Source organism: Mastomys coucha, unplaced genomic scaffold (genome assembly GCF_008632895.1).
Source record: "Mastomys coucha isolate ucsf_1 unplaced genomic scaffold, UCSF_Mcou_1 pScaffold7, whole genome shotgun sequence".
Lineage (NCBI taxonomy): Eukaryota > Metazoa > Chordata > Mammalia > Rodentia > Muridae > Mastomys > Mastomys coucha.
The window spans coordinates 69825764-69837231 of NW_022196913.1; the positions used below are offsets into that span (position 1 = coordinate 69825764).

Here is an 11468-nt window from a genome sequence, read left to right on the forward strand (position 1 = left end):
GAGAGAGAGAGAGAGAGAGAGAGAGAGAGAGAGAGTATGTCAGTCAGCAGCAGAGCATTTGAGATCGAGCATTCTAGCTTCTGGCCTCATGTGGTCCACAACCCCCTGGGCCCAGAGCGCTCAGGCGGGGGTGGGGATGGGGGTGCCGCACCTGCCTAGAAGCGGTGGTTGCTTTAGACCCAGTGTGTTTTAGGTGGCCTCAGATGTACCTTGACTGCTGAACTGCCAGATTTTTCTTTTCTCTTTTGTAATGACTGTAAAAATCTGATGCCATTTTTGAGAAATACATTCAGATCCTGCACTTCCTTGTGTTGTGTCTGCCATTATTTCTCCACCGATGCCTTGTCTACCTGACCAAGACTCTGTTCCCCTGCGGGTTGAGGGAGGCCCAGACTGGCCGGCTAGCGGCAGTAGTTACTTATATCCAACAGCTTGTGTTTGCAGAAGGTAAGAGTGCCTATAAATCCTATGACAGCTTCATACAGTCCCCTGGCTCTTCTTAGGTTCAGGTACACAGCTCTGATGCCTCTGGTATCGACCTTGAGCCCAAGGAATGGGAGAAATAGCTTCTTATGAAGGAAAAGCCCCATCAAAAAGCATGCTCCTTTGAAGTCAGTACACCTGAAGTTGTTTCAGAGTAATAGGAAGGCAAACTAATTTCATAGCATCAAAGAGAAACTGTAAATATCAGACATCACAGCTCCTACAACAGTCGGTACAGTTAGAGATCCAAGAAAATGAAATGACCTATGAAAGAAAATGACCTATGGGAGAGGGAAAAGGAAGTAGATGGTAAAACACCACCACTACATTTAATACTTCATAGAAATACTAACAATAGAAACAGGCAGAATTAGCAAGTTAATGGGATTGTATAGGGAGGGGTTTAAAAATAAAAGAGACATAAAATACTTTATGTATGGTAGTTATTGATATGCCCTAGAAATTGATACTCTACGTGATGAAAGCAGAAATGAGCGGAGAATGGGAGTAAGCACCTGGAAGTGAGAAGGAGGCCCAGCCTGGCGCAGCCTCAAAGCCTAGGCTACTCCATCCAATCTAGCCTTCGCTTCTTCTAGAGTTCTGCATGTTCATATTTCATGTTTTAAAACCATTTATTTTGAGACAGGATCCTGTGTAGATTAGAGTAACCTCAAACTCACTATGAAACTGGGAATGGCATCAAACTTCTGATCTTCCTGCCTCTACTTCCCAAGTGCTAGGGTTACATGCACATGACACAGTGACCTTTACTAGAGACAGAACACACGGACTCAGGTATGTTAGGCAAGCACTCTGCCCATTAGTTACATCACAGCCACTTAAACAATGAAGTAAAGCATAGAGAAAGACTGCTTGCATTGGGTAAAGAATGGATGAGTTATTTCCAAATCAATGCCCCCTTGAACAAAGGAAGTCTGGGTATTTCACTGAGGAATTCTGTACATATTCATATAGGAAAGTATATTAATACTAAGCACATTCCCAGAATGCTCAGTTTACAGTCGTATCTCAGGAAGAAAAGTTGGCAGTCACAATCTTAGGCATGCTTAGCTCCAGGTTATGTATCTCCTGTTTAAAAGTGAAAATGGGGAAGAAGAGCTTTTGGATATGTCTCTTCAGATATATTCAACTGGCATTGTGAAAATGACTAGCAAAAGCCTTTGAATTTGCTCAAATGTGTCATAAAGACGGTGGCTTACAAGTATACTTCTAGGTATGCTTAGCTGGTTCATATGACTGCAGATGGAAATATCTCTTAGCATGTTCAGCTTTTGCCAAGAAGATAGTGGACAGGAATGCCAGTGGGTCTGCTCAGATTTTCCCCAAAGCCCTTACCATTTTCTGATTTGTTAAGATACACAAATACCTTTTTTTCCTCTGGATGTACTAGCATCATCCAATGTCAGAAAACTAACTCTGTGGAGTTATATTAATATCCATGTGCATATTTTAAGTTTTGTTTCCTTTTAACAATAATTTAAAACATGCCCATGATGTATAATTGCATTCAAGATTATCAGATAACAAACAAACATTGAGTCACATCAGTTCTGCTGCTTGGTTTCTTTGTTAGTGTTGTATTCATGTCTACACTATCTCGTTTTATTTTGATTACAGTTAATAGATGATAAAAGAGGCTGGTGCAGAAATAAAATTTCCCAGTAAACAAAGATCAGAGGAAGTAATTGTGTGTTATAGAGCTAAAGGCTTCACAGTGACACTGATAGAGAAAAGCAGAGATAGTACCATGACATGGTATTGTAGGTGCTTCATGCTAGAGGTTAGTCCTCAAACACTAGTGCTAAACATGACCCATAAAATCCCCCAAAAGTCAGTGTCATCTGTTATTAGTTAGAATTTAATGCTTTATTGAATGGCTACAGTGTTAGAAGTATTTTATAAAGCTCTGGGAATCTAAAGATAAATGAATTTTGTATTGAATCTACCTCTAAATTCAATGTGTGTGTGGTACACCTATATATTGCATATAGATGTTCATGTGGGTGGATTTACACAAACTGGTCAACACCAGGTGTCTTCCTTTATCATCTGTCACCTCATTCCCTGAGATAAATTCCCTTCGGACCTGGTAATTCATCTCTTGGCTAGACTGGCTGATCAGTGTGCTCCAGAGATTTACCTGTCTCTGTTCTCTGTCTCCAGGATTGAATTCATAGACATTCACTGTACACCTGCCTTTTTATGTGATACTAGGGTTCCAAACACAGGCCCACATTTCATATCAAACATTTTGCCCACTAAACACTCTCTAAATTTAACTATGAAAAAATAATTAAAGCCAATATGTCATAAGGAGTTAATAGAAGTCTTTTCATAAAACTCAGTTTTAATTATACAATTATTAAAAAGTCTAGAGCAAGTAATTTTTAACTGACACTGGCTTTTACAGCATCTCATGAAGATGTTTATTTTACATGAGAAGTTAATATCACTTACTATATGAACACCCATATACTTCTATCCGCATTCCAATCCTGCCCTTAGGGTTCCAGGCTAAGGGGAGGAAGCGCAGGAACCTGGTGTGGAAGGAAGGCTGGAGACTATATTGCACCACACTGTCTGCATTTGTGTTTCCTGGAAATCCCTGTAAAAAACACAGAGGAAGGGTCAGTGTAGCTTCAAGGTCACTTTTGTATCTTCACTGCTCAGATCAGTGGTGCATGCGTACCCAAAAGGCTGTCTTCTTTCAAATAGTTCTGCTAATGTTTAACGATATGGCAGTTTTGCCTTGCTTCCTCGATTATCTACTATTGGCTAAAATTCTTTTGGTTTCAGATACTCTAAATACCAGCACCATTAAAACATTTATAAACATTTTAATGATGGTGGTTTATGGCTTGCTCTTCTGAAGGGTTTGTTTCACACATCCCTTCACGACCATCTCCAAGCAGTAAAGCTTTCTTATGAAATTACATCATTAGGAAGTGAATCAATGCCCAAGGAAGAATCCTGAAGAGTGGCTGTAGAGAGCTGGAAGGGGCCTAAAACATTATTCTAGCCCTGATTCCTTAAGTTACAGGTGAGATGCTGCTAAGAGAGGAAAAATATAGATAAGTATCATAGAGGTCAGATAGGATTAGATTACTTCCAGGATCTTTTTGTTTTTATAATCACAGCATTGACTCCATGTTATCATCCTGAATCCACTTGCACAAAATACAAGTCAAGTGCAAGATTGCTAACATGGTTATTGCAGTTTTCTATGGGCCAGTGCCCAGTGAGTTTCTGCAAGAAATACACCATCATTATCTCTACCCAGGTCAGCCAGGAGTGCTATTAGCCAATTCATGCTGTCTGAGCACTGTGAAAGACCAGAGTGAGGAGAAAAACCTTGTTTACTTGTTTATATTTTCATCTCATATCAAGGTGTGTGTGTGTGTGTGTGTGTGTGTAAAGCTATGGAGTTTGGATCTGGTTCATTTGGATCTGGAGATGGCATATTATCATATATATGTGAAAACATCATACATTAATTAATGTACAATTAATACCTGTTAATATAGAAAATTTTAATAACATGGGAGGAGAGATTAGTGCTCCATAACTCTTAAATTTATTTCAAATCATAATGACTACTGCAATAAATAAGGTAAAATGTCAGCTGTGAGCACTTGCAGAAAAGTAAAGTCAGAACGGACTCAGCACTAAACACTCAGCATCTCCCTCACAGAGGTTTCCTGTCGTGTTTCTTTTCAAAATTCCCTTTCCCTGAGCTCTTTAGGAATGAATGGATTACGCCGAGAAAAGTCTGAGGGTGCGTGGAGACAAGGGGTTTCTTACAGAGCAGCTTCCCAGTGAGTGAAGACTTAAATAAGAATAGTGAAAGTTATACACACAACTAAGGCTATATTAGAAAAGGACTTTTATTTTATGAAAATGAAATTAGAGTGTAAAAAGTATAGCTTCTAATACTCTCTTGTACTACAATGACTTTCTGCCTGGTGCCTAAAGTTAAAGTAAGTTAATAAATACATGCAATGGACCACTTACTTCAACCCAGCCCACAACTCTGGAGGAAGACCCATGCTCCACCAGAGGCCACTTGGCTGCCAGAACCCCAGGTAAGCCACCTCCCCTGCGACTATCACCACTTCCTCAGTGCCTGTCTAGCCTACCCCCAACCACCCCTTCATCACCATATCCCAGGCCAAAACTCTGTTAGAAGCCCTTTGCTCCACCTGAGGTCTCAGCAGCCAGCAGAACTTCAGCAGAGATATTCTGATTGACACCCTGGGTATCAGAAATCAAGCTCCTAAATCACATGGAGATCTTCTATTCAACCACAGGCCATTCCAGCCAGAAGAGCAGAGAGGAAACAGAAAACAAAGAACAAAACACCCATTCAACAAAGACAAACGCAGAAACCAGCACCTAGACCTATAACCACCCCAAAGTTAGATGCCCGTGTAAGAACACAACAACAGCCAAGGCAATATGTTACCACAAAAGGCTATTTTCTCTTACTAAAGCAATCCCTGAATATTCCAACACAGCTGAAGTACAATAATATTAAAGCCAACTTTATGAGGATGATAGAGGTCCTTGAAGAAATAAAGTCCTTAAAGAAAACCAAACAGTTGAAGACACTAGGCAGAGCTGAGGAACCCCACAGAAGACGGGTGAGGGAGGAAGGATTCTAGGAGCCAGAGAGGTTGAAGACACCAGCAGAACACAATCTACAGAATCAATAAGCAGGGTTGATAGGGGCTCACAGAGACTGAAACAACAATCATGGACACTGTATAGGTCTGAGTTAGGTCCTCTACACACACATTATGAGTATGTAGCTTGGTGTTCTTGTAGGATTAGGGTGTTAATGACAGCAGCTGTCCTGGACATTTTCCCTCAAACATTAAAATGTAAACAATTAAATAAACTTTGTCAATGGCTGACAAGTTTGTAAAGTTTTTGATACATATAGCATGCACACCATCCCCCCCCCCAAGGAAGCATAAAGAAACAGTTGTTTTATTGTCTTTATATACACAATATTATTTTTCTCTCATTTATTTTAAAGTACAAACAGGAAAATATACTTCTGATTGTTATGATTATGGCATCACATAGTAAAGGGATTTAGTTACTTGGTTTTCATAGAACTAAAATAAATTGGTTAGCTTTTGTAATTCCCTTTGTTACTTTGACACAATTCGGAATCACCCAGAAAGGGAATCCCAATAGAGAATTATCTAAATCAGGTTCACCTGTGGGCATGCCTGCGAGACATTTTCTTTGTTGGTTTAATTGAGGTGGAAATGCCCAACTTTAATGCAAGCAGCACGTTTTCGTGGGCTGGATCCTGGACTGAATAAACAGGAGGGAATAAGTTGAGTGTAAGCACTCATGCACTAAACCATTGCTCTCTGCCTTTGGCTATGGATATGATGGGATCGGTTGAGTCAAGTTTTGGCTGCCTTGATTTCCCCACAGTGATGGCTTGTAACCTGGAATTGAGCCAAATAAACTCTTCCTCTCTTAAGTTGAATTGGGGAAACAAAACTTAGACAGCATTGGAGGAGTGTTAGACAGACATAAACTGAGTGGAGCATATTAACTATTGCTTAAAATTCAGAGATCTGAACATAAAAATCAGACATTTGATACATATGATTAAAATACATTCAAGGAATTAAGCTATAGCTCAGTGTATAGAGTTTGTCTAGCCTGAACACAACATAGATTTGATCCCAAAACCATAAGATAAATAAATAGAACATGTATACACATATATTTAAATGCTTGAGCACATTTAATTTTATTCTGTATAATATAAATTAATATATATTTAATTTTTATTTTGGATAATCATTGAGTTTTGAAGGCTCATATTTCAGTTTGAGTGGATACTATTTTTGTTTAATGGCATACAAGTTTACAACGATATGCTTTGAAGAGAGAGAATTTATGCAAGTATTTACTGAGATAGCATTTAGAACTTGTTAGTAAAATAACCTTACAATAAAAGTACTTTGAAAAAGTAATGTAGTCTTCTATTCAGGTCAGAGTTTGTTTTGAGAGTTTACATGACAGACTTTTTCTACAAATTTACAGAAATGTTAGATATAAAGCCTATTTCTGCCTTGTTTTGTCAGGTCAGAAACAAAGGCTACAGAAGAATGGGGCTATTATGCTCTGTAAAAACACAGGTATGACCAATTCCGAAGAAACTTAATAAATCTTCATCTACAGATAAGCAGTGACAGGACACTTGAAAGTGCAAGTTCAGAAGTCAATGGTTCTTTAAATTCTTTTCTGCTCTTCCTTAGACAGGAATTCATCACCATTTTTTAAATACAAAATGGAAAAATAATAGCTACCTAGAACTAGCTAATGTGTACAATAAACCCATATGATTACAAAAAAATTCTTCATAACATTGCTACTGTGTATGTGTGTGTACATGTGCTTGAGTATGTGTGTGTGTATACATGTGAATATGTGTTCCTCTTATTGAAAGATAAAAAGTCTCTTAGATTTGATATGGGTTTTGCGGCTGAGAACATCACAACTGAGTTTTATCCAGATATGAACGTGAACATTTTCAGATGACATAACCATCATGCTTAGAGCATGTTCCTAATGTATAAGTGGCAGTTACAGAAATTTATGACTTGGGGTCCACACACACTCTGCAAATATGTTTCCAAATGACTTAGAAATTAATGAAATTCTTGAGAAATTTCCAAACTCTCAATTTAATTTGTTTCACAAGGTCACATTGATTACGCCTAACCCTTAGGCAGGGTGGACTCTGAAGCTTACTGTCTATTTCATAGAAAAGTTAAATTCACCAATATTCTTATTATTTTATGTTGGGTAGGCAGGCATCAGTTTTAAGTACAAAAACTTGCTCTGTGGATGGAATATTCATCAAAAGTTACTTTAAGAACCTTCTTCTTTTTAAAAAAAATTTTATTTATTATTATATATTAGTATACTTTAGCTGTCTTCAGATGCACCAGAAGAAGGTGTCAGATCTCATTAGGGGTGGTTGCGAGCCACCATGTGGTTGCTGGGATTTGAACTCAGGACCTTTGGAAGAGCAGTCAGTGAGTGCTCTTATCTACTGAGCCATCTCGCTAGCCCTTTAAGAACTTTCTTACAGGTTGCTTATGCTGAAACACTTCTTGGTGAATTTTTCAGCAGAGTCTAGGAATGTGCTTCAGTGGAAGAGCATGCTCAAGGCTTGGCTCAGTCTCCATCACCTCAATATTTCCATCAAATCTTGCTGTAAATTAGTTACAGAAATGAATTTCTATGCTTTCTAATACAAATATTAAGTCATGTGCTGCTCCTTTGCTAAGAATTTTCAGTTGGTACTCATGAAGAGGTTAGAAATTTTGTATAAAAGATTTCGGTTCTGCCACAACTTTAGTTTTATTAATAGGTTTCAAACTCTTTAATATAGCAAATGAGATTCTTATTTCGGTATACTGTTAGTGTTTTAAGCTGTCATGGTAGGACAATGTCTGAGTAATGAAGTGCCTATTGTCTGCAATGATCATTTTCTTCTTAAATTGCCTGGTTAGGCAGATGTTGGTTATAAGTTTTAGTGTCTGTACTTTTAGCTTCTTTATGAGTAACATGAGGGTTATAAAAACTATTCTGCCCAATTTTTGTCTCACTGAAAAGTGTTTCTGACATTCTAAGGAGCTACACAAATAAAAGATATAATTAAGTTTTTGCTCATAAGATGAATTAACAAGACTATTTGATTAAGATACTTTGTAATATTTAAGCATTATTTGAAAAAGTATATCAATGATAGTCATAGTATACCAGTAATGCAATTATTCTGATTATGCCCTAAAAACATTTTATGAAGCAATTAAATGGTGTTTTATAGGTATTAAAAAAGTATATTTATCACCTTATTATGAATAATTATTTTTATATAAAAGTTAATCAATAGAAAGCTAAATGACACATATAAGAGAACACTGCAGATAAATTTAAATTAATGCAAAGAGAAAACTACCTTTAAAAATACAAAGAAATAAAATAAATTGGATGTGAAAATTATAGAGACATAAAGGAATGATTAATGAATAAATAAATGTATTAACAAGCACTAAAGCTGTAACAAGGCCATATTTTCTCGATGTGAGCATTCATTTCTTATCCATTACCGACAGAGGACGGTAGTTCACCAAGCCCTCAACACTTACCTAAATTAACAAGCAAATCTACAAAAGTGTCTCCGGCATGTGGTTCACGGTATCTTTCTGAGGAGCTTTCCACACTATGTCAAATCCTATTCCTTCCTCTGTTTTCCAGGGACAAGCCTGGGATGAAAGTAAGGAGCTAGTCTAGGGTGCAGTTTAAATATGGCCATAACTTTCAGCAGGATGGAGTTCTGACTGCTATGGTTTGTGTGTCCTCTCCAGAGTCCATCTTGAAATGTGTAACGTTATTACTATGGTAGAGTGGGTTAGCTAATTAAGAGTGGGCTTCTGATAGGAAGAGTGAGTTTGGTCCACGCTGTCTGCCTGCTTCACCTGTTGAGTTGCCTTTCCACACTGTCATGATACACCACAATGGTTTTGGTCAGATATCAATAGCATACCTGAGAACTTCTGTAATATTTAGAACTGTAACCAAATACACCTTTATTGTTTGTCAGTTACCTATAATGCAACATTTTGTTGTCCAAAATCAGACTGGCAATTTTTTTTTTTTTTTTGTATTGGAGTCTCCAGTATGTTGCCACTCATTCATAAAGGGTTCAAAGTTAGAGACTTAGATCTAAGGCAAATTCTAATAGAACTCACTGGTTCTATTACTGTGAGCAAATGATATGATTATGCCATTTGAAATAATTTGTTGTCTAGGGGGAGATGGCTTAGTGTTAAGAGCACTTGCTGCACAAGTACAAGGACCTGGGTTTAGATAGCACACCTACATAAAAAGTGGGTCTGGCTTCATACCTCTACCACCAGCAAAGTTGAGGGTGGAGATGGGAATCACTGGGTTTGCTGCAAGTCTCCACATTCAGTGAGAGATTGTCTGAAAGTTTAGGGCAGAGAGTGGTAGAGCAGGATGCCTGACATCTTCCTCTATCCCTCACAAGACACACGTAGACATTTTTGCCTGCAAACACACATACGTATATGCCACACACACCCATATACACACAAAAATTAAAAACAAATAGCTAAACAAGTGAAGTAACAAGTAAAGTAGAACTGGGCACTTAGTCTTCCATATATACCAAAGACACCTACATATATAATGCAGCTTAATTGTATTTTCATACTTTGAGCAGCCTTGTTGAGTGTTAAACTATTTTTAAAAGGCAGCTAATTGATCTAGCCGATCAATAGACTTAGATGTCTGACATGACTCTGTCATCAGTATGCTTCTTTGTGCACTTTGACTGTCCCGGAAGTCACACTGGAGCCACCCTGGGTCTCTCAGTGGCCAGCCTGGTCTGGCACTGAGAAGTCATTGCTTTAGAGTTTGCAATCCTCTGAGTGGTCGGTGGCTGGTAAATTTCTGCTGCGCTAAAATTGACGGCAACATTACCAACATTCACACCCCTTATGTTAACCGCTTGTTTTGAATTTCATATACCTTTTTAGTAGTGCTTAACAGATAGTGGAAACCTGGTAAATACTTTGCTCAATTGTTAGTGACAGTCTTGAGGCTGCTACACTCAGCCCCAAGAGGATTCTTTTGATACAGAGCAACATCTAGCTTTCTTTAGTTGGGTGAGGCAGAACTACTCAGTACAACTTCATCTCTACATTCACCTCAATCTAGTCTATCAGGATTCCTCATCTCTCATTGTCAAATCTACTAAGTTGGAATAATTTATTTTTTATCCCTCATTATCTCAAGATACTGCTTATATTAAGACTTTAATGGAATGTCTGTATTAAGTCAGTGTTTGGGATGTTTTTCTTATTTTAATTGCAAAATGTAGTTGCATGTTTACTCCTCAATAATGGACCATCAGCTTTAATTTATCCATGTACTTTTGCATAATAACTTATGGGTTTTAAACTAGATAGATGGTCCATGTGACTTTTTCCTCTCAAAATTAGATATGTACATTAAAATGGTTATGATTAGCATGCTATTATGCCAAGCAGCTTGTGACCAAGACAGTCTAGAATAGGGATAACAACAGTTACAGTAATTTTAAAAATGCTTTCTCACTATTTTTCATTCTAGGTTTGAATCATTAAAACAATCTAAAAGAACAAGTATTTTATTCTACCACATTTTTAAAATTGTCATTCATAGGATGTTCAAAGAAAAGGATCACCTCTGAAAAGTATCTACTGCCAAAGATTACTTCTTAAGTTAGCAGCATTGGTGAACAATTCTGTCAACAGTGACTATAAGAAGTAAATCAGAGTAAATAAGGGCACTGTCTGTGACTACAAAGTTATCATATTGATTTGTGTGTTCAGAATCTGGTAACATCATCTGGACTCATAAGTCTCCATCAGCTTCAATCACATGAGTGTGAGATGGAACACTAGCAAGCTTTATGTCTTATGATTTTGTGAGATAGCAACACTAGTATGGAATCCTCAGTACATTGGAGGCAAAATGGAGTGTTTTTAGACAGAAGTTCTGTCATGTCTTTTTTTTTACTTATAAATTATTTTTTTAAGTTTTATTGCATTATAATGAGAAAAGTTACATGATTTCAATTTATCAGAATTTGTTAATAATTAAAAACATATTTTAAGTAAATAGAATTAAATCACATTGTTTTCCTTTGTACCCCAACTCCTCCCAGAGACCCCCCTTCAACACATACAATATCTTTTTTGTCATACTCTTTAAAATTTATAAAATATTATAACAATAAAAATGAGTATTATAAAAGTTGTTTGAGAAATGCAAATCGAGGGGAGTAGCAGGGCAGCAGGGACAGGACAAGCTCTACTCAGAGACATTAAGAACATCTAACACCAAAAATCAAGAGA

The 11468-nt window shown here is 37.4% G+C and overlaps 1 protein-coding gene across 8 annotated transcripts in view; it reads right to left on the reverse strand.

Annotated features, from left to right (window-relative positions):
- Positions 1-11468, reverse strand: part of LOC116081896 (contactin-associated protein-like 3) — a 183287-nt gene that overhangs the window by 76971 nt on the left and 94848 nt on the right. For all 8 annotated transcript variants that reach the window (XR_004115076.1, XM_031358625.1, XM_031358628.1 and 5 more), the window contains exon 4: positions 2962-3109. Coding sequence is in view for 7 of the 8 variants with exons in the window: in XM_031358625.1 (XP_031214485.1) it covers positions 2962-3109 (148 nt within the window). In the remaining variant the exon portion in view is untranslated. The remainder of the gene's footprint in view (positions 1-2961; positions 3110-11468) is intronic.